At 37.0% G+C, this 27,480-nt stretch overlaps 2 protein-coding genes across 3 annotated transcripts; both read left to right on the top strand.

The window, feature by feature from the left end:
* Positions 1 to 783: 783 nt before the first annotated feature.
* LOC149646226 (uncharacterized) lies at positions 784 to 3,105 on the top strand. The gene has a single exon (XM_089850305.1). The coding sequence runs from the start codon at positions 784 to 786 to the stop codon at positions 3,103 to 3,105; it is 2,322 nt and encodes a 773-aa protein (XP_089706431.1).
* A 1,650-nt stretch (positions 3,106 to 4,755) lies between these two features.
* On the top strand, positions 4,756 to 6,720 carry LOC149646225 (uncharacterized). Of its 2 annotated transcripts, none has more exons than XM_089849662.1 (4): positions 4,756 to 4,962; positions 5,042 to 5,105; positions 5,197 to 5,371; positions 6,599 to 6,720. In XM_089849662.1, the coding sequence occupies exons 1-4, from the start codon at positions 4,903 to 4,905 to the stop codon at positions 6,618 to 6,620; spliced, it is 321 nt and encodes a 106-aa protein (XP_089705788.1). In that variant the 5' UTR covers positions 4,756 to 4,902; the 3' UTR covers positions 6,621 to 6,720. The 2 variants fall into 2 exon arrangements, with proteins under 2 accessions (XP_089705788.1, XP_089705789.1); XM_089849663.1 differs by lacking the exon at positions 6,599 to 6,720 and adding an exon at positions 6,271 to 6,396.
* The last annotated feature ends 20,760 nt before the right edge of the window (positions 6,721 to 27,480 follow it).

Here is a 27,480-nt window from a genome sequence, read left to right as displayed (position 1 = left end):
CTTAAGCTTTTTTAGCTATGTTAAAGGTAGCGGGTCGAGGGGCTATTCACTAAAATTTTCTCTTCGGGCTATTAGTTTGACTTTAGCTTTTTTAGCTCTGTTAAAGGTAGCGCGTGGAGGGGCTATTCACTAAAATTTTCTCTTCGGGCTATTAGTTTGACTTAGGCTATTTAATACATATTAGCTCTGTTAAAGGCAGCTATTCACTCAAATTTTCTCTTCTTCAAACATATACTTTTGGGGCGTAAAGGGGTTTTCCCCATGAGTTTTCAAACACTATGCATGACCAGCATCGAGATTGACCTTAGTTGAAGCATTTTGAAGGACAAACAAAAAAATACGTCTTAACACTTCAAAATATTAGTAATCTTGGCCTATTAGACTAATGTTGAGGAATGCAGTTAGATGGAATAAAGAGTTTTATCGCTTTGTTTTTAGGCCATGAATTTAAAGTGTTCGAAAAATGATTGTTCATTTTCTACAAACGTGTTCCGAAGTTATTTCACACACTGTTGTCTGCACAAGAACGTTCCTAACGTAAACTTTACTTGTTGTGGAAAGTATTTTAAACTTTTTAGCTCTTTTAAGAGCCACGCTCATAGAAAACACAAATCTGAACTAAAAATAGGAACTAATAATACCCTTAGCCTAAGGCCAGATATAAATGAAAGCGAGGTTTTGCCATGTGTAGTTCCAAATTGTGTCTACGAATGTACTGTTTTAAAAACTTTCTACTCACACTTAAAAGTCCACATAAATAAAGGCTTCACCGTTTCTTGCCCAATGAAAGATTGTAAAACCATTAAATATACAACAACGGCATCGTTAAGTTGCCACTTAACCCGCAAACACAAAACTACATTTAAAATGCACTGTGAGCGCTTATGTGACAAACAAGACCTCAACAGTCACGTTCTTGTCCGAAACAAGGAAATTTTTGAAAACATAAGCCACACCATTGAAGAATCTCAGCCAGAGAACAGTCAAGTTAAATCGAATAACTTTGAAGATAATCTAGGCATGTTTTTCCTGAAACTACAAGCAGAAAAGTTCCTGCCCAGCAGTACAATACAATTTATTGCCGAAGAGATGTCCAGTTTGCTGTATGTCGAAAAATCTCAAATGGTGAATAAGCTACAAACGGATCTAATCGCAGGCGGAGTAAATGAAGACGTCATTAACCGTGTCCTGGATGTATTTTCTCAAACAGATGTTATGGAAGTAGCTGTGGAAAAATTAAAAACAATACATCTGCGTCACAATTTCATCAAGAAGACTTTAAACTATATCAGCCCCGTCCAAATTTTTCTTAGATATGAAAATGGGCAAAAGACGTTTTATCATTACGTACCCATAAAGGATTCCTTGACAAAATTAATATCAAACGAGGAAGTGGCCAAAATCCTCAATTTTCCCAAACCAACTTTTGTACCTGGCAAAAATCAAATTCTGGAAGACATCAGCGATGGAGAGGTGTTTTGTCGCGACTATATGTACATTGAAGATAGCAAAAACTTTATTCATCTCATAATCTTTCAAGACGCTTTCGAGACTGTCAACCCATTAGGGTCAGCTAGATGTATACACAAGATCGTGGGAGTGTATTACACTTTGATTAATATACCCGTGGAGTATAGATCAACAATTAACCACATACAGTTGATCTTATTGTGTAGAGATTCATATTTCAAAGATGTCAATAATTGTCTTAGAAAGCTAGTCACCGACCTTAAAGTTCTAGAATCTGAGGGGTTGGAAGTTGGGGGTAAAAATTACAAGGTTTTTGTAACGAGCCTTATAGGCGATAACCTCGGAAACCATGAAATTGGAGGATTTCAGAAACATTTTACTAACGGACATATCTGTCGCTTCTGCCTCGTTACATCTGACAAGCTTCACGAAGACGGACCATTCCCAGAGAGAACACCTGATAATTATAGAGAAAGTCTAAAAGAATTAGCTGAGCGGCCCGACTTGAAATCAGTGAATGGGATAATGAGACAATCCATCTTAAATGAACTCAAATATTTCCACGTGTGCAATCCTGGATTCGGCCCTTGTGTCGCCCATGATTTATTAGAGGGGGTTGTAGCTTACGATTTGTATCAATTCTTATATCAATTTATTTCTGAAAACAAATGGTTCTCATGGAATTATTTAAATTGGAAATTATCTAAATTTAAATACGTAGGAAAAGATGCCGCTAATAAGCCCTGCGCTGCAAGACCGAACTGTAAAAAGCTAACTGGAGATGCTTCTCAGATCTGGTGTCTTTTGAGACTTCTATCTTTAATCCTAAAAGACAAGATAAAAGACTATTTAGATCCGGTTTGGGACCTTTACCTGCAACTGAAAAAGATAGTTGAAATAATAATGGCACCCAAAATTTCCAAAATCAACATCGCGTTATTAGTAGCTTTGCTCTGGCAATATAAAAAAGACCTGTTGAACATTTTCCCGAATTACAAGTTAAAAGCAAAACATCATTACTTCCTAGAACACTATCCTGAACTTATACTTCATTACGGGCCTCTGATACGAATTTGGACTCTTCGCTTCGAGAGTAAACACACCGTATATAAAAAATTTGCCCAAAACACCAAAAACTTTGTGAATATTACAAAGACCCTGTCAGAAAAACACCAAATGCAAAAGGCTTACTTTATGGCTGGAACGCCATTTCCACCCACAATTAACTACTTAAGCTCCAGTATTAACGAAGACTCAATTTCAACTGAGCTGCAGCAAGAATTACAAAGATGTAACCTTCAAAGTGAAAACACTGTTTATTTGAACCGATTGGACTACAAGGGAACGAACTATGAAAAAGGTTTATATGTCGTTACTGAGGCTTCGGAAAACCATTTGATATTTGGACATATAAACACAATGTTGATTTACAAATCTGGAACTGACCAAGTATTATGTTTCCTCACATTATTTGAGTCAAACCGTTCGTTAAATTTAGACGTCTACGAGCTGTGTGAAACCAGTCGTGTTTTGTTAATAAATATCAACAACTTAGCTGATTATTACCCTTTGCCATGCTATAATATATCTGGCAAGAAAATAATAACGCTAAAACACAATGTACAGCACTGTTAAATAATTTTTTAAGGTAGGTTGGTTTGATATATAAAAAAGGACGGGGTTTTAATAAGAGCTATGCCTATCCTCATATTACCCATATACTTGGTTTTAACATGGAGAAATTAAATAGGGAGAAGAAATAATTTGGGAGATTAGGCACCCATCCAAATATGCCTCTACAAGGATGTTTATCATGCCATTTTTCTTTCAATTCTTTTGCCTCATTGTGGGTGGTAGTGCTCAAAAACCTGATAGGGCTTCCAATGCACATTTCTTCTTCGCTTTTTCTTCAATATTGTCTAAAAATTTATATCTGACAAAAGTTTGCGATATAGGTAGTGCTGATTTTTGACATCTGTAGGACTTCGCGAAAAATAGTATCAGCAAGAAAGAATTGTTTTGGAGTACTTAATAGACAGTTTTTTTCTATATAATTGACTGAAATTGACAATTTTAATTCTGCTATTCTCGCACAATAATTTTTCAATTATATTTTCAGATGGCGGACAGTGAAAAAACACAAATTTCAACTGATCCTTTGGGAAACAATTCCGTTTCTCTAGAATTAAAACTTAAAACTGTAATAACCAAGGCCTTAACTACAATCGATTCATCTGTAGTGGATGTAGTGGCTACAAAATTGATAGTAATCGGTGTTGAAAACGTGAACGATCTGCAGCATGTCACAGAATTGGATTTAAAAGAGACTGGATTAAAACCTTTGCAAATTCGAAAACTTTTGCAGTATGCAAAAACTTTAGAAACTCAAGTCGTACCAAGTAAGTTTCCCGGTAACAATTTTGGAAAATTTATCTGCAGTGGGATTATAAAACTTACCTTAACATTTAAAAGCCGAAGAAAACCGAGGTTCACCGAAAGATAAGTTTGTCAGCAACCAAGCTGGGGCAAGTGGTTCAGAGACAAACCAGGAAATATATGCTACCCAGGTATAATAAGCAACATATATTCAATAAAAATGGTACTTGATATTTCTAATACCAATTGTAATGTTTTCAGATTATGGAACAAACTAACGAAAACTGGGCCAATAAGTATAGGATAAAGATTGACATTTTTACAAAGCCACTCCAACGAAGTCTCATGAAAAATGATAATTTGACTTTGAAAGATCGAAATTTAATCGTTAGACAACTACTCGATGATTCTTTAAAAAAATGTATCCGGCCATCAAGGAGTGACATGCGTAAAATTGCCGAACATTTCACCAAGAGATTTCCGAATGCCATAGTGGACAAGGTCCGGGACAAAGTAATTGGATCTGGAATAAACAGTTTTGTTCATCAACTCTACAACCGCCTCGAGCACCTCTCTCGGAGATCGGAGAATGCCATGCCTCGCGTGAAGGACGTGCATAGGATGAAGAATCTACGGCTGGAGTTACAAAATTCAGAAAAATACAAATTTAACCCTGAAACAAGCGAAGAATGTTTGATCCAATGTGAAAAGCTAAGAAAAGAACTTTTGGAACTTCATTTGGAAATGAATCCTAACCACGAAGAGGTAGAAAGTAAAATGAGACTATCGTACCCTCTTCAAAGAATGGATATAAATAATGGTATGGAAATTAAGGAAATCCAAATTCGGTGGCCCTTTCTATTCTCATCAAGTGGAAGGGAAATTCACTTCCAAGAACTTTTAGGGCACAATGTTCTTAAATTGTTTGCGGATTTTTTCAAAGAAAAATGTCCATTGTTTTTAAACTTTTTTGCGAAAAGCAAAAAAAAATATTGCGCGGACGTAATTGCAAAATTAAAAGCTGATCGTACGGACGCTAATATTATAGGATCGGTTATGCTAATGATTATGAATCATTTTAAAGAAGATTGCGAAAAAATATTTCCAGTGTTTGACGTAAGGGATCTATTCTAGTTTTTAAAGGCGTGCATTGCCATTTTTCTTAAATCTAAACTGTTTCGTTAAATTTTTGAAGGAAGGTACTCCCACATCGGAGATACTGAAGAAAATAGAGAAGTATTCAACTTTGATTGTCTATGGTAATTAATTTCTTAATTAGTTTAAGGCATAGTCTTAAATTGAATTTTTCAGTAAGACAAATAAATTAATTCTTTTTCTTTTACATTTAAGGAGAGAGTTTGCCTACAGCATCCTATTTTATGTTGGCAACGGACAATGCGGTCGTAAATGAACACATCGCAGGTGATAAAATATCTACAGCCATAGGGATGTTTTTTGGTGTTTTTTATATCTTCAATCAACATTATCCTAGCGAGTGCCCTGCTACACTGGAATTTCTTCAGAGGTATCTGCATATGTTACCACTAATTAATATATTTCTGCAATACTTGGAATCTTTAGATTGGCTCCTTCTGGGCTTTTTTTTTAATTAAGGGGCGGAGTTGTAGAAATCGTCGCCCCTGACGGCATGCATAATGTGTTTTAAAGATAACAGTTAGGTAGGTCACAGCCTGCACGTTAAAAAAATTACGTGCACTTTCAACTAGCAAATAAAACGCGAGCACATTTTTGCAAAGTTTTAAGTCCGACCCCTTAAATTCAAAAAGATGTTAGTATGGAGTTTATAGCATGTTATAGATTCCAAGTACAAGAAATCTGAGGTTACTTTATGGAGTACTTTATTTTCGCCATTTAAAAATTTGCAGTTAGGCTTAAGTAGCACACGTTTGATAGTTGGTAAATACCATAAGGGGAAATTTAAATATTTGAAATTTAATATTTCTTTGCAAATTTTAGTTAGCGAATTGGGTTTTTTTTTAATAAGGAAATAGAAAAAATTCCTTTTTCTATCTCCCTTTAATAATTTTTTTTTGGGGAAGATTTGTGGCTATTATCAATACAGATGATCCTAAGGAAGTCGTAAACACGAAAGTTATTGGGTAATTCAACAAAGTTTCAGCTCTTGAATGGACTCAATTCAAGCTATAGTAAATTTGTAGCATTGAGTTCGAAAATAAAATGTGGAAACAATGGGCTTCTAGTTAGCTGTTTTTTAAATTCTTAAGGGATAGTGAAGCAGTCAAACAAGTTATTTTTAATCGATTAAGGCTGTTAAAATATCCCCAAAAACGTTAATATTACCTTTGCGCGAGAAACATAATTCTTTAGCGCGTGATTTAAATCTTTTCAAACTTAAAATCGCGCACGAAGGTAGAAAGATTAATTTTTTTGCCTTTCATATAGAGGGTCGAATCTGTTTTGACGTGCAATCCTTAATCCCTCCGATTTGTCACGGACAAACCAATTCTCCATCCACATGGAAATTTTCTTTCAGAATCGCGTTAGGCTTAAGGGAGCTCAAATCACAACTTTGATAAATAATTATAAATTTGGTGAGTAATATTAATGTTTTTAGGTATATTTTAAAAGCCTTGATCGATTAAAAATAACTTGTTTCTCTGCTTCACTATCCCTTTAAATACAATTTGCATGGATCCTCACCATTGCACTTTTCACTGACTTATTGGTAGAATATACGAAATTAAATGTAAAATTTACGGTCTATTTCCAGTATTATCTGTGTTTATTATTAACCTTTTGGTGGAATATACTGAAATCACTGTCAAATGTGCAGGACTCTCAGATGTATTTTTTAACTGAAATTATTAATAAAATAAATAACTCTTCACTGAAGTTTTTACTGACTTACTAATAGATTATATGAATTAGTTAACGTATAATTTACAGGACTCTTTTAAAAATTTTGCACTCTTTTAGGCAGAATATACGAAATGCTATGTCAAATTTACAGGATTAGCAACTGTATTTTTTGCTAATGTACAAATAGTTTATATGAAAGTTATTCTAAAATAAACAGGACTCCAAATTGTTTTTTTACCGAGTTATTCATAAATTATACGAAATGAAATGCAGTTTATACAGGATTCGATACTGTATTTGTTACTGAATTATTCATAAATTATACGAAATTCAGTTTAAAATTACACGACTCGCAACTGTAATTTTTACTTAAGTAGTCGTAAAATTTACGTACTTTACTGTAAACTCTACAGGACTCAATACTGCAATTTTTACGTTTCTGTTCATGAATTATATGAAAGTTACTGTAATTTTTACATGATTCCCAACTGGTTTTTTTACTGACTTAATAATAGATTAAACGAGATACAATGCAATATAAACAGGACTCGCAGCTGTTTTTTTTACTGACTTATTCATGAATTATACGAAACTTACTGCAAAATATACAGGACTATTTACTGCATTTTTTACCGAATTATTCATGAATTATATCACAGCTACTGTAAACTGTACAGGATTCCTAACTGAATTTTTTACCGGCTTATTAATAGATCATACGAAATAAAACGTAAAATATACAGGACGGGTAACTGTGTTTTTTACTTTTTTTCTTGTTAAAATTTCATGTTTTTTTCTGTAGGTTGTTTTTGTGAATGTCATGTAAAAGGTACAGAAATGTCCTGGCAACGGGCGCGTCCATAGCTTTCCTGTAATTTCAACAGAACATTTTTCTCTCAGTGTGCGATTGCCAAGTCACGATATTTTTGATACGAACAAAGATGTATAATAATGATAGAGTCAAAGAATATTGGTTATTAATTAGGAAAATAACTTAATTTATAACATAATTGTTCAATTGGCGATTGAATAAGAACGAAAAGGCACACTTGGCTCTACATTGAGTCTCAGAATGTTTTAGGGCGGAAAGGGCACGAGGCGAGGCTTGGCCCATTTTTGTACATGTTAATGTTTTTGATAGGATCTCACTACTTTTTGTAGACCCTCTCGTTATACTTCGGTAGTTAAATTAAAACAAGACCCTCTCGTTATACTTCGTTTGCCAATATAATTGCTAACGTTTGTCCATAACGCTGATTTACCCCTTTCGACCCCAGAGAATATGCCGAAAAGATTGAACGCTATATCCTAATATAGGAATGTAGCATCAGTTACGACACATTTCTTTTAAACTACTACTCTTATTAGCTTTAATATGTATCTAACTTTCGGTTAACTTTGGACCGTTATGTCCTTTCATCAAGAACCCACATTATTTCTGTTGAAAAGACAGCGCCATCTAGTTTTAATATCAAGAACTAAAGAGCAATTTTATAAAAATTTGGGGATGTTTAAATTTTTCTGTGCTTTATAAAATAAATGAAAACTAAATCATGAATTTTAAGTTTCTATCTCCTCTAGAAGTACCTTAGAATTTTGATGATCGGTGAGTGAGTGAGTGAGTGACAAAATAAGGTCAATTTCACTTGCGATATTTCGAAAAGTATATAGGGTAGGAACTTGAAATTTCGAAACTTTAGCTAGGATTGACAGTCCTCACGGCAAGCAAAATTTCAGACTTTTACCTGTACCCATCACGAAGTTACAGTGGGCTTAAAAGTGCCGTGAGTTGCTTCGAGAAAAGGATGTCAGTGCTCGACTTGGCTGGGAGCACTGCCGTGCTCCCAGATTTAAGGAGGTCCTTTTCTTTTCTCATGAGCGATTGTAATGACTATATATAAATGCATTACAAAACAACCACATAAGTACATTCCAAAATATGCATAACATTACCGGTTTCAAAGTCGGTGCTCTTTTGAGCATGTCGTATGTGGAATTCCAGCGATGTGCGACATCTAATACAAGTGATAAGTCCTTGATTCAAAACGACTTGTCTAAGTAGTGCAGTTTATCTTCCTTCAAGATGGATAATCAAATCTGGACTATGGCAACTCTCATCTGACATGTCGGGAAAATGGGCAATAAATATTGTAAGCGAACTGTTTCCTGGCAATTAACTTTGTGTTGCAAAGGCTTGAACGCGACCAAGTACTACGGCCTACTGAACCCGAACCACGATAACGACCACGCCCTACTGACACCGAACCATGATAAGGACCACGCCCTACTGACACCGAACCATGATAAGGACCACGCCCTACTGAAACCGAACCACGATAAGGACCACGCCCTACTGAAACCGAACCACGATAAGGACCACGGCCTACTGACACGGTGACACCGAACCACGATAAGGACCACGGCCTACTGACACGGTGACACCGAACCACGATAAGGTCCAAGGCCTACTGACACGGTGACACCGAACCATGATAAGGTTCAAGGCCTACTGATACGGCGACACCGAACCATGATAAGGTCCAAGGCCTACTGACACGGTGACAACGAACCAGGATAAGGTCCAAGGCCTACTGACAAGGTGACACCGAACCATGATAAGGTCCAAGGCCTACTGACACGGTGACACCGAACCATGATAAGGTCCAAGGCCTACTGATAAGGCGACACCGAACCATGATAAGGTCCAAGGCCTACTGACACGGCGACACCGAACCATGATAAGGTCCAAGGCCTACTGACACGGTGACACCGAACCATGATAAGGTCCAAGGCCTACTGACACGGCGACACCGAACCATGATAAGGTCCAAGGCCTGCTGATACGGCGACACCGAACCATGATAAGGTCCAAGGCCTACTGACACGGTGGCACCAACCCATGATAAGGTCCAAGGCCTACTGACACGGTGACACCAAACCATGATAAGGTCCAAGGCCTACTGACACGGTGACACCGAACCATGATAAGGTACAAGGCCTACTGACACGGTAGTAGTTAACCATCTAAAATATGGAGTGGAAATTAGGTCATTTAATTGGGTCGCCAGCCTTCTAGCGCGCTAGACTCGCGCGTGTATACTCGCGTGAGTCAAGCGCGGGGGAACACTGGTTTTTTATCCGGAGGGGTTTCTCTAAGTTCGTTTATTGGTCGATAGTGGGGGTCGCCAATTGATTAGGTCTTTATTAATTGGTTAAAGGGTTAAGGGCGTGAACTTCTTTAGTCGTGACGTAATCGCCAGATAGAGTTTGTCTGATAAGAGAGTACTCTCTTTATCTCGGTTATTCGCCTTTAAGAGAGCAGTGACTTCTAATGGAGAGTGAGGAGCATCGAAAATATTCCCCGGAATATCCGCTTGTTAAAGGGTTTTCAACATGTAACATACCTATAAATTGTTCTAACGACGAGTCTGGGAGAGATGTGTCAGTAACGGAGAAATACGTTTCAAGTACAAACAAATCCAAGACTAAAGAATATTGTAATAATAGATGTTGTATATTGCGGGTTATACAGGTTGGAATCGAATATTCTTTTATAGCTGGAACATATATTATTCTACTTCCAATAACTGCAGCTGTAGGAATTATTTTGGGAATGTTGACGATGAACCCAGTAGTTGCGCTTTTTGGTCTCTATCCTTTACTTTTACCATAGTCACTATTTCCTGACACATAAATAAACACACGAATATGTCAATGGTGTAAAAAACAAATCAAATTTTGAAATAAAATGTTAAAAACAATGTACTGATTACATCATGATTAAATTCTGCAATAATGAATCCAAAAATTTGGAAATAATTTTAAAAATTTGCCCTATATATGGTTAAACGGTTTTTAGGACGTGTCTGTACTTGTCTTTAGTCGTGACGTAATCGCCAGACTTAAATAAGAGTTTGTTTGATAAGAGAGCGATCTCTCTTTATCTCGGTTATTCGACGAACGCCTTGAAGAGAGCAGTGACTTCCGAGGGAGATCTTACAAAATGCGTTATATAGTGGTGTATCAACGATTCAAAGGGCACGAGGATTTCCAATATATGGTCGCGTATCTTTTAGATCAATGCGCTATGTATACAATATGTTTCGAACACCGAGTATCTGAAAGTGGGAAAATCACTCGTGTTACGAAGAAATGCCCGATGTTTAAAGATAGAGAGCCTCAAGTAAAAGATATCGAGTACCAGAATCAGGTGGAAATTTTGAAACGATTCATATTACCTAGAAGTACCATTATTTTGGAAGATTTAGATGACGGACTTTTATTTACCCGATTGGGTCACGGTATAAATCAAACAGGAGTTAAAGCCCCGGAAACGGATTCACCGGTGCCATTGTGTTTAGAAGAAAAAGCCGAATTTTACGGAAATGACTATATAAAATACATACAGGAACAAATGAGTAAATTCGGTACTCCCGATAGTTTTTATCATGAACATTTACCAGTTTTATTTCCAAGTATATGTTAATGTAATCTTCTCTAAAACGTAGGAAGCGATTAAGGTTGCTCTCGGTGTAGTGGTTAGCGCGTTTGTTCGCCAATCAATAGGTCGCGAGATTGAACCCCGCTCTAACCATCACATCGAGTTCAACCTTTTATTTCTAAATAAAATTGAATAACGTGTAAATCCTCATTCATTTTTAAATAAAATATCAATTATGTCGGTCAATTCTTTTTTCGTTACTCTGTTAAGTGATAAAACTGAAGAAATATATCCCGATAATTCACAATCGTCTTTCACGGTAAAATTAGGTAAACCAATTATTCTTTCAAACGAATGGGAAATTGGTTATCGGAAATATTAACACCGAAACTTTCAACCGTAATAGACAATACCTGTAACTCTTTCGAAATACAGGTACCTGAACGATATTTAACGAATGATGGCTGGGACGTTAGAAGAGTAGAGTTAATACCGCAAAAGTACGAAGGTTCGAAAGATAAAAATGGAAACGCCGTATTTTTTTCAATGCAGAATAAACTGGTGCGTGACTTAACCGTTCAGCTTGAAAAACAGAATTTTCCCGTGAAAATACAGGTTATAGATATGTCAGTCCCGACTGGGCCTCCTATCAAGAGAGTTAAATTATCAGTCGATGCTGGTCACCAGGCCAGGCTAGCTCCTGGCCCTCTGGCTCAGGTTTTAGGATTCGAAACGGACGAGTACATTACTGGAGAATACATTTGTCCCATTCCATTGTCTCAACAAGCTAGAAATATTATGATAAACTACACCAATAATTATATCGAGATAAAATTGAAAAAAAACTTCTTCTACTTCAAAATCGTATGGTAACGGTAAAGATTCTTGAGGGACCCTATAGTGTCGACGCCCTATTGGAAGCTATGAATAGAGCGATACCCGAAGCTCATCAATCTCGGTTTAATTTCTCGTTAAACGATAACGGTACCGTTTGAATAACGACTGATAAGGAGTGCACCGTGCTTTTTAGAGGCCTTCGTAACAAATTAGGTTCTATGTTAGGATTCGGTGACCAAACTGTAATATCGAAAGAAGCCGCTGATAAGAAATATAAAGTGGTTATCGATAATGCCTCATTGTACGTTAAAAGACTAAAAATAAATCCCGAAATAATGTTAGCCCACGTTACGGTATTAGAGCAAACGAGCGCCATCTATCCTTTGAATCAAACAGTCGTGAAAACCTTTTCAATTCCAGCTGGAATGAACGACGTTGATCGAGAAAACGTCTTCTTAGGTAAAATACCTCAAAGAGTAATCATAGGCCTAGTTCGAACCTCGGCCTTTAATGGTAATCATTCTTTAAATCCCTTTAATTTCGAAACCTTTGATCTTAATTACCTATCCGTCAACGTCGGTACTGATACCTATCCTTCGGAAGCCTTTACGCCTGATGACGAAATCAATCTATACACTCGAGAGTACATGTCGTTATTCACCTCTTTAAATACATACAGAAAAAACAAGGGAAATTTTATCACGTACGAAGAGTACAAAAAAGGTTACGCTTTGTATTGCCTAGATTTAAGCCCGGATGAAAATGCGGGGGCTAGTCATCTTTCTTTGCCCCGACAAGGAAATCTACGTATCAATATGAAATTTAAAAACAATTTACCACACAATGTCACGTGCATAATTTATTCCGAATTCGAAAATTCTATCATGATAACTAGGGATCGCTCGGTGTTATTTAATCCCGAGTAAAAAGGCTCTATATAACCTCTGATTTAAGAAGCATTCTCTCATAACCGGTTAGAGATGAATCAAGTACACTACCTATCGGAGAAGCAAAACATTTACGTTGGAAGCGGAATTCTTCCCGTCTTCAATGTCAAACGACTCGATACTAAAACCGAAGCGTTTTTCGACAGTTGTATTTGGAATAGTATATGGACTTTCGAAGCGGATATTGACGCTTTCTTTAACGGAATAACGGGACGATTTCTGACTTGGTTAGTTGACGGTACTCAGAGAGTTAAACTAGAATGCTTCGTATGTCAGAGAGGAAAAATAGTTGATATTCGTCGATATATTAGAGGATCGAATAATAGATATAATATTCTATTCTCAACATCGAAAGGATTTTCATTAAATAAGGACAGTTGTTTAAGGTTAAAGAACTTGAAAAATGTCATTGGTAGCGAATTAAAGCGAAAAGAAGAGGCCAGAGAAATAATGAAGAAGATTATCTTGGACAGTCTGACCAATATTTTATTTAATTTCACTGATTCGTGCGAAAATATCAGCTGTCATAACGAAATCGCCCACGATATCACTTGTTTACCCACGGATACTAATTGGAGCGAGAGAGTGGAGAAAACCTAATTAGAGCTATTCCGTTGCTTAACTACGAAAGAATTCTAGAATCCTTTGTCCAGGAATACGGAGATTACGAAGACGACGTCTCTATTTTATTTAACGATATTCTCGGAAACTTTGTCGGTCTAAAAACTGAACTAATGTACGGTTAATATTACCGAATATATATCACTCTTATCTCGCGTGTATTGGGTCATGGATTACGTCTAAGGCGTCTGAAAATATTCCGAGAGGATTTGAGATCGTTGGATTGCGTTACCTCGGAGAAGAGCAAAATGAATTTAATATCGAAATTACTCGATAAACGGTGCCAAGGGACCAGGAGATATTCGCCAGAGAACAACCAATACCCAAGCTAATGTCCTAAATGATCCAGTGTCTAATGATGTATCTATTTAAAAAATATTATTGGAAATTTTGTCGGTCTAAAAACAATGTATTGTTAATTTTTAAGTAACCGAATAAAATATAAATTACTCAAATTGTTGCGTTTCCTATACCTACGTTATATATCAATTTTTTCCTTATTTAGAAAATATTCCAGATAATTGTATCTCTTCCTCTTATATATTACCCTACAACTACGTTATATTATCAGATATAATTTTCGATCTTGTTTAGAAAAAATGTCTCTCTCAAACGCGTACTACGACCCCGAAAATCCCTCCTCTTTTTCCGGATTGGATAAATTAATGAAAGGAGTTCCTCAGTCTTCGAGGAAAGAAGTTGAGAGTTTTCTATTAAAACAACCCACCTATACTCTTCATCGTTATCGTCGATTAAAGTTTCCTCGCAACAAAATTACAGTGACATCTATGGATGAAACTCATCAGGCTGATTTAATAGTTTTAGATAAACTTTCCAGATACAACAAGGATATGAAATATTTGTTAAGTAATATAGATGTTTTGAGTAAATACGCCTACGTTATACCTATTAAAAACAAGACTTCCGCGGAAGTTATAAGATCTTTCAAAATAATACATAAAGATGTTGTACCCACGAATATAAATACGGACGCAGGCTCTGAATTTTAAGCTAAACCAGTTCAGCAATATTTTAAAGAGAAAGGTATTCATCACTACGTAGCTTACGGGAATAAAAAAATTGCGATCTGCGAGAGATTTAACAGAACGGTTCAAGAGAAAATACACAAATTCATGACTAGCGCGGATACTCGTAACTATCTGAGTGCGTTACCAAAAATAGTTAAGGCTTACAATCACTCGATACACCGCTCAACGGGTATCGCGCCAGTCAATGTTAACCTACAAAATGAGCATAAGGTGTGGTACCGTCTTTTCGGTACCATTAAACCTGGGACAAAACCAAAGCTAAAAGAAGGTGATTTAGTAAGGTTGAGTAAATTTGAAAAGACCTTTTCAAAGGGATATAAAGGCTACTTTACTAAAGAGATCTTTATTATTGATAAGGTTTTATACCGTAATCCTCCAGTATACGTCGTTAAAGACAAAAATAACGAGATAATTAAAGGAACGTTTTACGAATACGAACTATCTAAAGTGTTATGAATACGTTACAAATAAATCAAATATTATCATGCGACCAGAGGACAAAACCCTACTATCTAGGTACTTTTCCTAGAGACATGCTACCCAGGAAACCTAAAAAGAAGAAATTTTGTTTTGTTCTGAACACGGAGAGAGCCGAGGATCCTGGGCTTCATTGGGTCGCCATTTACGTTGAAACGATAAAGGTAATTTTTTCTGCAGCTACGGGCAGAGCCCGGATACGTATAAAATTAACCTGGCCAAATACGCGTCCAGATGGATCTATAACGATAAATTAATTCAAGATATGTTCTCCCTTTGTTGCGGACCTCATTGTATATTCTTCCTTATTCAAAGATGTCTGGGAAATTCGTTTCAAAGAGTTCTGAAAATGTATGAAAATAAAACGGAAATTAACGACGCCTTATCTTTATGGAATATCTGCCTTCACTTGTTAAGACATAGATATGAAAAATGTAATCAATAAAATATTAAAGTTGTAATGTTTAATAATCAGATACATTTGTATTGAATGCGAGAATAAAAATATTTATTATTCGGTTATAATTTTTTATATAAATTGTAATTATCATGCTTTTATATATAATCAGATACATGCTTTTTTATATACTCAGATACATGCTTTTTTATATACTCAGATACATGCTTTTATATAATCAGATACATGCTTTTATATAATCAGATACGTGTTTTTCAATATAATGAGTTAGATGCTTTTATATAAAATGTAATAATCATTATTAAGGTTATTTTTTTGCCTTTCTATAAGTTACCCATTCGATCTTAGATTCGGGCTTTTGAAGCTCTTTCAAGCTAGCTTCGCTATCTTTTTTATTTTGGCTTGTGTAGGGTACGGTTTTGATTTCGTAGATGGAATTTTCGCGAGTCTTTTTTTCGGCGAAGTCTCATCGTTAGGGTTAAGTTTCCGGAACTTTGAACCAGAAGCGCCTGTTGAATTTGAGACGCCACGGGCTGATTCGATACCATGGGTGTTAAAACTGGCATACTAGGCGTTTGAGACGTCCCGGACTGTTTCGGTACCACGGGTCCCATGGGTGTTAAAATAGGCATACTGGTCGTTCGAGAGAGGGACGCTGGCGTAGTAAACGACATCGCCGGTGTTTGACCCATTGCTGTACTACTCATTATAGGCTGTGGGGTAGTCAGACTCGAGGAGATATTAAAATGGATACTTTGGGAAGGGGTAGCGATATTAGTAGGGACATTTTGGGAGGGGGTAGAGATATTAATAGGTATATTCTGGATAGGGGTTGGCCACGATGGAGGAATCCAAGACGATGATGAAGGACTTAGGGGCTGTATTTTACTCGACACTCCGGGTGCTGGAAAAGACGAATTCGTGTAGGTGGCAAGATAGTAACGCTTGGTGGCTCCGCTAAACTCTTTAAAGATAAGTATTTTTGAAGAGTTAAAAGGTACTCCTTCAATTTTTCCTCGGCAGAACCAGGTTTTCTCAGTACCTCTTTAATGGCGTTGTCTAAACTGTTAACTTCCTTTTGATTGTCCGTCAGTAAAGCCGCTGGTACTAAAACGCACTTTTTCATTATCTAGTAAAGACCGAAGCTATTGTCGGTATTAACATTGAAAGCAACGCCGGCCAGAATCCTCCTACCTGTTTAATTAACATCTGTCGCCTCTTTTTGTCGCTTAAACCTCTCTTGGATAAATACCTTATAACGTTTTTGTAACGTTGAAGTCTTTTCTTTTTATGTCGATTCAATGGAATACCGCCGTTCTTCAAATTATAACAAATACCGCTTATACAATCCAATTGGGGTCGCGTACACTTTGTAATAAAAGTTTTCTTTGTTTCACACCGCTTTTACGCAAGAGATTTAAAAAGGGTAATTGGTTCCTAACCGACACGGGTAAAGGCATGTCTCGAAATGAGGTTAAATAAATTGAGATTTATATTTTATGGATTATTATTTTCTAACGTAGATTACCATCGGTCCTTCATTGGGGAATATATTGGACCTAAGTCTTAAACTATTATCAGTACTTTGTTTTAGATCTATTAATATATAAGAATACGCTTTTTCGGTACACTCTTCGTACGCTTCTGTTAGGCGTTTGGTGTCTGTAGGAAAAAGCTGACGACTTAAATAGCGAACCTGGTTATTATCCCTAGGATTTTTAAACATAACGATATGGGAACAGTTCAATGATATATTTCTAGAATATTTACCTGGGTTAAAGACATTTTGAGACAGCAGCACGATGCTAAAAGATAAATGATGACTCCCGACACAAAAAAGATTACTTATAAACTCCTGTTTGGTACAGGTGTTAGCTAGATCGTCTAGGATTAAAAGATTATTTATTCTCTCATCAAAAAAATCAGGATCGTTAGGAATTAGTCCTTCCTGGAATTCAATAGGTAAAAAGAGTTTCAGTTCATCAAAAAGGATCATTATTATTTACCCGATTAAAAAATTATTTTATTACCTATTATTTTTACCCGATAGCGATTGAAAAAATTGCCGATTCAAAGTTCCCGATAAAAAACGAATTAAAAAATTATTCGACCGATTATTTTTGCCAAAATTTTCTTCAAAGTTAAAATCTGTTAGTCGAGGATTTTTGGTGAAACAAATTACTTCGCAATGGACTGTCATTCCGAATCCATACCATCAAGTGATGATGACGTTGAACCAAGTGCAAAGCGGCTTAGAACTACTCTCAACTGGGAAACTATTGGCTCATTTAAAACTAAAAGTGAGGCTCATTTGTATGTTAAATCATTCAAGTCCTTCAACTACAACACGAAAGGAAAATCAGCCAATGATACTAAGCTGCTATACCTTTGCAACGTCAATGACAGATGTCCAGCTCGGTGTAGAATACGGTTACCAAAAGATTCTGACGAGGTAATGTTTTACATTGTTTTCGGTAGAAAGATAGGTTATTTAATTTATTTACTTAGGTTTTTGTTGACAAGACATCCAGTTTGCACAATCATGAACCAAAGATATATGGTATTCAAAGCCCAGTGAAAAATGCAATACGAAGCTTAGTTGACTTGGGAATTCGCAAACCAAACCTAATTCTTAAAAACTTGGAAAAGGCCGGTCATTCGCTACCTAGTAAAATGCAACTAAATAACTTTCTGACAAGAGGTGGATCAAATAACTTATCTTTGGGGCAACTAGAAAAACTTTGTAAAGAACACGCATCTGCCGGAGATGAATTAGACAAGCCATTTGTGTTGTCGTATGAAATTCACTATGAATTTAAACAGTTTAGAGTCGCATTTTCGACGCGACGACTTTTGTCAATGCGTCATATGAGCGAGGCCATTCAAACAGACGCCACATACAAGTTGCTATATCAAGGTTTTCCTGTTCTCTTAGCCGGAACGTCTGATAAAAAGAGAGTTTTTCACCCTTTCTTGATGGGGGTCACACATGGGGAAACAGAAGTAGATTTCAAATTTATTTTTAAATGCTTAAAATATGACGAATATTGTCCGAAGATCTTAATAGCAGACTGTGCCGATTCCATAACGAATGCTTTTAACGCAGTATTTGGTTTAGAATTCACCCGGGTTCATTGTTGGGCGCATGTGATTAGAAATGTTGACAAACGATTGAGGTCTTTAAAAGGAGAATGGAAGTCCCAGATTAGGTCAGATATCTTGTCTCTGCAACTTGCTAAAACATGTAACGAGTTTTCAACTGCTAAAATTAGATTTCTTAAAAAATGGGAACCAATATTAGTAGCTCAACCATTTCTTGAATATTTTAAACGGGAATATTTAGAGACTTACACTGGGTGGTATGAGGGAGTAGCTCAAGGTTACCCTTCTACAAATAATGGTCTTGAATCGACCAACAATGTGATAAAAAATGAAGCAACTCTTAGAGAACGTTTATCATTACCCAAGTTTTTCGAAAAAACTTTTGAAATACTTAATTCGTGGTCCAAAGAAAGAGACATTACGCGTCCGAATTCAAAATCGTTTGCTCAAGAACCTGAATTTGATTTGTCACTAATGACAAAGTCATTTGAATTCACTCAATCACCACAAGCCTTGTCAATGAAATGTAGAAAAATTAATGACACCTCCTCGTACTGGTTTATTCTTCCTTCTGGTAAAGAAAAATCTAAGTTAAAAGATACAGAGATTAATGGTTTCATCAATATGTCCAAAAACCAAAGCTACAAAACATTCGACTCCTACAAACAGTTTCAATCAAGAATGTGGCAGGTGACAATATCCGTTGACATTTCCTTTAAATCAGTTTTATGGAACCAATCAACTTGTACATGCCCACCGGCCATGAAGAAATACATTTGTCACCACATTCTGGGTTTGGCTGTAATTTTGAAACTCTTTGCATTACCCCCAGAATCCAAAAATTTACCAATTGGTTCTAAAAGAAAACGAGGTCGCCCGGCCAAATCTACAAAAGCTTTAATTATTGACTAAAAACACTTGTTCATGTTTTAATAGTGTAATCGGGAAAATAAATATTTTTCTATCAAAAGTAGTTAATTTCTAATCGGTACCTATTAATTTTCGATTATCGGTAATCATTTATCGCATATAAATAATTTTTTAATCGGTACTTTAAATACAACCCCATCAAAAATGTCCTGATAAACACTATAACAATAGACTATTCTATCAGGAGGTTTGTCCATGATAATGTCTTTATATTTGAGTAGATTTATTACCCACGTTGTTTTCCCCGAGCTGCTTGGGCCAGCGTAATATCGTCTATGAACTCGTAGTTGACTCGATCTTCGTACGGTATCACTCTCACTTTAACAAGGTGGGAAAATGTGACCCGATGTTTAGAGGTCCGTTTTCTCATTTGTGGTTGCGGACGGGTCGTGATGGCTTAAATATCTTTAACATATAAGCCCAAAAACTAGATAAGGAAGGTACATGCCATTGGAACTTTACATTTTAGAAGAATAACATCAATTTTTAGGGTACCCTCAAGTATAAGATTACGCTTAGACTGCGCCACCTTTTCAATACTAGCTAGTAACCGATCAGAAGTTAATTCATTTATAGCCATGAATCTTAAATTGATAGGGTTCTCTAAAGCGTCAGAGCTCAGGGCGAATCTTATTAAATTATATTCTTCAGCGCTTCGCGTAACATGAGTTATGAGAGAATTCAAAATTTGGGAAAGTTGATCGTGAATATTTATTAATTTAAGTTGTTCTAAGTTGCGGAATTTAACGTTATATTCGGTTGTAACGCATCTATATTTCCTAGATACACGGTTTGATGTTTTATCTATCGTATAATATAGCTCTGGTCGAAATTTAGTAGATAAATCGACTGGTTTAACCTCATCGTCTGACCATGAAGTGTCCGACATTTTTTAGCGGGAAAGCACTTCAAATCTAACTATATTTCTTTCCGAAAGCAAATGAATACCAATTTTCCCAGAAATTTAATGATCCAATGATAAATATTTAGTACTCACCAATCTTAAAAACTATAGTTGATAGTATCGTTATTTCGACACGAATGAATTTCATCCGTTAATGCCACGCTTTTATATATTTTAACCGTTAGAACTCACCTTCTATTTAGATCTTGGAACACTGTTACGATTAATATCTTCCCCGATAAAACCGTTTTCGAAGAGATGATTATAGAACCGTATGGGAAAAGGAAAAGGCGTGGGCGTTACTAACCAATAATAAAACCCAGGCCTTTTCCTTCTCCTCAATGGAACCTTTTCTGGTTACGAGGCTCGAACCGTAAAAATGAATCCATTGTTAAGATATTTAAATAGCACCATGTTGGAGCGGAGCCTGTATGTGATTAACTGTTAGAACGCATCTTCTATAGTTGTTAGTAAAGTATTTTTAAGGTACGAATGAATCTCGTCCTTTAAGTCTGATCTTTTATACTAAATGGGTGTTGTCTTTTCTAGCTTTAAGTCAAAGAGATCTATTCTTTAATGTAAGGGGTGTAGGTAGCTCGTTCTCATTACATTTAAACGGAGTCATATTACTTATTATCGTTACTGTGGTATGGATTTATTAATTTTCATTCGTATATCCTTTATTTTTTAAACCTTCAACCATATCTGCTTCTCTTTTTGTTTTATCCAACTAGTTCGAGTGAAACCTTGGGTCAAGATTAAACTTAGTTATAAACAATTTATAAAATTTTCCCATCGCCGATGAACGCGTTTATTTTTTCATCATTATATCTATACATATACAGTGGTATTAAATTTCATCTTTTATTTTTCCAAGTCTTCAACCATATCTCTTTATTTTATCCAGTTACTCGTTCATTTATAACCATAGGGCTAAATTATGTTATCGACAATTTATAGCTAACTTGTCCTATCGCCAATGAACGCCTTTATTTGCGTCATTAAGACTGTATAGATACAATAATATTAAATTTCATCTTTCATTTTCTAAACCTTATTTGATATCTGTTTCTCTTAATTTTTTATCCAACTCGTTGTAAAGCTTAGGTATAAAATTAGTTATCGACAATTTTATAACTAACTTGTCCTATCGCCGACAAAGGCCTTTATTTACGTTATTTTATATATGAAAAATAGGGATTCTCTTCAAAACAGCGCTGTCAATACCATTAAACTTATTCGCGACATCTTGTTTAGTCAATTTTCTGATAGTAATATCTTTCTAGCGCAATGACGGATAACATGTAGACGTAAAGAAAATTGTCTCGAGTGAAATTCGAGACGATAACAGATAATAAATAAGTTAACATACGTTACATAAGCGAACACTCTCTTATATAAGTCTGGCGATTACGTCACGACTAAAGACAAGTACAGACACGTCCTAAAAACCCCTAAACAATTAAGAAAGCCCTAATCAATTGGCGTTTATAGAGAAGATTACATTAACGACTACCGGGATATAAAAAGGATAAATATTCCTCGTAGATACTATCGAGAGTCCCTAATTTCCTCAATTCTTCCCGTAAACATTTTATAAAGTCATTTCCGTAAAATTCGGCTTTTTCTTCTAAACACAATGGCGCCGGTGAATCCATTTCCGGGGCTTTAACTCTTGTTTGATTTATACCGTGACCCAATCGGGTAAATAAAAGTCCGTCATGTAAATCCTCCAAAATAATGTCACTATTATCAAATATTAATCGCTTCAAAATTCCCACCTGATTTTGGTACTCGATATCTTGATGTTCGGGAGGTTTATCTTCATATATCGTGCATTTCTTAGTAACACGAGCGATTTTACCACTTTCAGATACTTGGTGTTCGAAACATATTGTATACATAGTGCATTGATCTAAAAGATACGCGACCATATATTGGAAATCCTCGCGCCCTTTGAATCGTTGATACGTCAATATATAACGCATAGTGTGTAAGAAGATATCCATTAGAAGTCACTGCTCTCTTAAAGGCGAATAACCGAGATAAAGAGAGTACTCTCTTATCAGACAAACTCTATCTGGCGATTACGTCACGACTAAAGAAGTTCACGCCCTTAACCAATTAACAAAGACCTAATCAATTGGCGACCCCCACTCTCGATCAATAAACGAACTCAGAGAAACCCCCCCCCCCCGGATAAAAAACCAGTGTTCCACCGCGCTAGACTCACGCGAGTATACACGCGCGAGTCTAGCGCGCTAGAAGGCTGGCGACCCAATTAAATGACCTAATTTCCACTCCATATTTTAGGTGGTTAACTACTCACGGTGACACCGAACCATGATAAGGTCCAAGGCCTACTGATACGGTGACACCGAACCATGATAAGGTCCAAGGCCTGCTGATACGGCGACACCGAACCATGATAAGGTCCAAGGCCTACTGACACGGTGACACCAAACCATGATAAGGTCCAAGGCCTACTGACACGGTGACACCAAACCATGATAAGGTCCAAGGCCTACTGGCACGGTGACACCGAACCATGATAAGGTCCAAGGCCTACTGGCACGGTGACACCGAACCATGATAAGGTCCACGGCCTACTGACCCCGAACCATAATAAATACCAGGGCCCTTCAAGCACCGATACTGAATGTGATAGATTTTCATAGCCTTATACCTAACTTATATTAAAGAGATAATCCATAAGGAAGAGAGAGACCAAATAAAATAACGAACTGTTTATTAAACAAGTGAGAGAGTGAGACTGATTAAATGATAACATAACATTGCTATTTATAGCAGTTACTAAAAACAGTATTAAGATATTATTAACCGGTTAAAAAAAACTAACATCGTATTTCTTAGGTAACAGAGTTAATATAATCCGAGTAGATAAGAGTCGATTTCTCCAACACCCCTTCTCGACGATTATCGGATAATCCGGTTTTGGACATTAAGTGCTTTAGTTTTTCTTTTGTTAAAGGCTTGGTTAACATGTCGGCGGTCATTTCCTCGGTTGGACAATAGTTGATATCGATGATGTTGTTTTTCTCTCATATCCTTGAGGAAGTGATATCGGACGTCAATGTGTTTCGTTCTAGCGCTGATCCGTTCGGAAAGACTCATCTTGATGCATCCTTGATTGTCCTCAAATAAGCAGGTTGGCGTGGTAGCCGGGAATCCAACATCTTCGAGAAGCTGTCGTAGCCAAATGACTTCTTGGGCGGCATGAGCTGCTGCGACGTATTCGGCTTCTGTCGATGAGAGCGCGACAGTTTATTGTTTCCGACTTGACCATGCGATCGTTCCCTGTCCAAATTGGAATAGGTATCCGCTCGTTGATTTCCGGTCTTGATGATCACCGGCCCAATCTGCATCGACGTAGCCGACAAGTTCTGGTGTTTCCTTCAAAGCTGGGAAATGAAGTCGGGCATCTTTTGTTCCCTTGAGATAACGCATTACTCGTCTGACGGCCGTCCAATCTCTTTCTCTCGGCTTTGAGACTCGTCGGCATATGTAGCTGATGCTAACTGCAATGTCTGGTCGTGAAACGGTAGCGATGTGTAGAAGTATTCCAATTGCTTCTCGATACCGGTTGTTGTTAGGTAGGATATCTTCGTCTCCGAATATTTTGGATAAGAGGGATCCAAAGGTGTTTTGGATATCTTCGCATCTTGCATGCCGAAGTCTTCGAGCATGAACGCTATTTTAGTTCCTTGATGGATTGTAAAGCTTCCGTCAATGCCTCGCTCAATCTGGATACCGAGGTAATACGAGGCGTTTCCTAGGTCCTTTAGCTCGAAGTGCTTATTTAGTTTCTCGTACAGATTGCTGATGGTGGCTTCATTCTCGTTCAACACCAACAGATCATCTACGTATAATAGGACATACGTCCAGGTACCGTCTTGTTCCAACTTCGAGTAAAGGCCTGGATCGGCTTTTCTACGATTGAATCCTTCATCAAGTAGAATTTGATTGGCTTTGACGTTTCAGGCCCTTGCAGATTGCTTCAATCCGTATAAGCTGCGCTTGAGTCTGCAGACCTTCTCTTCATTTCCATGTTGGATGAAACCCGGAGGCTGTTCCATATACAGGTCCTGGACTATGTCTCCATGCAGGAATGCGGTTTTGACGTCATAGTGTTTGACCGGTAAGTTCTTGGCTGCGGCGATACTGAGTAGAAGTCGTACGGTCTCGTACTTCACGACAGGTGCAAACGTCTCGTCAAAATCTTCGCCAAACTTCTGAGAATAGCCTTTGGCGACTAATCGGGCTTTATATTTGCTGAGTGCTCCATTTTGATCATGTTTGGCTTTGAAAACCCAACGACAACCAATGGCCTTCCGATTTGGTGGTAGGTCTGTTAACTCTCAGGTGCCTTTTTCATGCAAAGATGATATTTCTTCTTTAGCAGCATCTGTCCAGTTCTTCCTTTCTCTCGGATTTAAGTCGGCGAGTTCCTCCCATGAGCTTGGTTCGCGAGGATATTGAACCGTTGCCTTGTACGTCAATCTCTTTGGTGGAATGCCCTTACTATCTCTTTCCGATCGCCCTGGAAGAATAGGAACTGATGGTATTTCTTCAGATTCTTGTTTTTCATCAGATGATGATTCTGATTGTTCCTTTTTCGGATGTGACGTGATCAAGGAGTCAGCTGAATTAGTCTCTTTTTCCCCTTCTGGCTCTGATATGATGCTTTCTTCAAAGGTGTTGTCTCCTAGCAGAGAAACCCAGGTAAGCCAAGGCTTAATTAACAATTTGTGCCCACTGGAATGATTGGGCTCGGGTTTTCAAATTATAAAAGTAAGGTTTTAAAAGATGCCGAAACACAATGTTATATATGTGTTTTAGGGCCAAAATATTCCGTATTTTTTTGAATTAATTGACTGCTACAAGAGGTTGGAAACGAAATCACTGTCTCTTGCTTTTTGGGTTTTAAAAGGTCGTGAGTGATTTCTTTTCCCAACCTCTTGTAGCTGTCATTTAATTCAAGACGAAATTAAGAAAAGATTGGCACTGAAACACATTTTAGTTTTTTTAAAGTGTACATACGTTACGCGCTGGGCTTTTCATTATCAATTTTAGTCTAAAAAAAAGATTAAAAAGCCGTTGAAATCCATGTTTAACTCTAATACTCGTTAAGCCTAGGCTAGTTATAAGCAGACGATACGTATTTTTAAAGAAAGGCTCCAGACGCGATTTCCCAGATCTTCTTTCGAAACTTTGCAGCCTCTCTATTGGTTGGAAAATAAAGCTCAAATTTTCTACGAGAGGTTGCACTGGCGTAATGATTTTGGTTATTAACCGTGACGTTCGCGGATCCCATTGCCCTCTACATTATGGAAGCTAGCGTCCGAGACTCCTTTGTCATCTGCTCCTGCTAACATTAACTCTCAAGTAACTTAACATTACATACGAGTTAACTTAAAGTACTTTAAAAAAAGATTAGAGGCAAGTGAATTCACATAAGCTCGTCGTAAAGACAGTCGAAATGCTGATGGCCCATTGGGCTGAATCCCATTGAACCGAATCCCGTTGGACCGAATATAGCCAAAATATGCGGGTTTATTATCTTAAAACTTTCATTGCTATTAAACGATATATTTTTAACGCCGTATTTTAAAACCGAATTAAAAAATACCTCTTTTGTTTTAAAGAAAATACCCTTGTCTTTAAGCTTGCGTCTATCAATACACTTTCCTATATAAATAATGATACTGTGATGGTCAAATCCCAAGTTTAAAAGGATGCCTCTATTGTAACCGAGCTGAATCAAAGCCAACCTGAAATGACCTGTAAAACAATCAATATTTTGGAAAAGGCATATATTTATTGTTCAAGCGTTAATTGCAGCGTTAATTTTTCCAGAATCTTTATAAAAATAATTTGTTGGAAAAGGCCCGCTTTTATTATGCAAGGACCTCAATTAAAATAAAAATATTTTGGAAAATCGGTTATCCTACCACTAGTGTAGAGGATAAGCGACAAATTTATATGAAATCATGCACTTTGTGAAGAAAGCATGAAACTTTGCACAATGATAAATAAGGGTATTCCAAATTAATTCGAGATTAGAGCCCACCTCTAACTCATCTGTGACATTTGTGACAAGCTTTCAAAAGTCCCCATAATGACATATATATTTGAATTCTGAAATTTATGAAATTCCCCAAACTTCGATGCAGAGCGAAAGGCGCCCCGCCGGGACTGGCTGGAGGCAATTCCGTAGGGGCCGTCTCTAAAGCGAAAACATACGCAATTTATGCAGCCTTAACGGATAGATATATTTTCTTAAAGCAATGGAATTATTTAAAATATCGAGAATGTACAAAATTTTGATTTTAATACTTAAAAGAGACAAATTTAAATGCATTTTAAGTAGCCCTCTTTCAATATTTTTCATTTTCATTTATTTATTTTCTTTTTAAATTCTTTTTCACATCCGCCACATTTACAAAGTGCGGTGCAAGGCAAATTTGCTTTGACGCATTTGCACTTGCCATGACAACCTTTTAGGTACCCACATTTTACCATATCGCGACAAGCTTCTGCGGCTGGTGGAATTGCCAACCATGTTGGTTGCCATTCTATGATATTATCTGGTTGAAAGTTAGACGGGTCCGGTAGATCCAGCTGTTTTTCCAATGTCTGCCATCAAATGTGCCCACCCTGAAAAGCCACTCGAAGCACGTGTTGGAGCAACGCGTGTGCCGAAGGTGGTATATTTTCAATGTCACGATTTTTTGTGTGAATAAGGTTTTTCTTGCCTGGTTGAATTTTGTCAGAACTACACCGATCATACGTTAGTATCACAAATCTCTCTATGGGAAAATTTCTTTAACGGCCGTTATAGGCGGGAGTTAGTTCTTTGAATACATTCCAAGTTGACCACGCGGTTTCCAAAAACCAACTTCAAATAGCGGCCTTGAAGAATGATCGACATTTATTTCAGGACTATATATCGGTTGTCAAGGCCGTATGGGTGATCTAGAGGATTTGTTTTCGACACGAAAACCAACCTTGCCCACCCTCATTGTCGGATAATGGTGTCATACGCT

This window comes from Phalangium opilio, unplaced genomic scaffold, assembly GCF_054372755.1.
Source record: "Phalangium opilio isolate 3A_F unplaced genomic scaffold, DU_Popi_V2 ptg000089l_1, whole genome shotgun sequence".
Classification (NCBI taxonomy): Eukaryota; Metazoa; Arthropoda; class Arachnida; order Opiliones; family Phalangiidae; genus Phalangium; species Phalangium opilio.
This window is presented reverse-complemented; position numbering and strand designations above follow the sequence as displayed.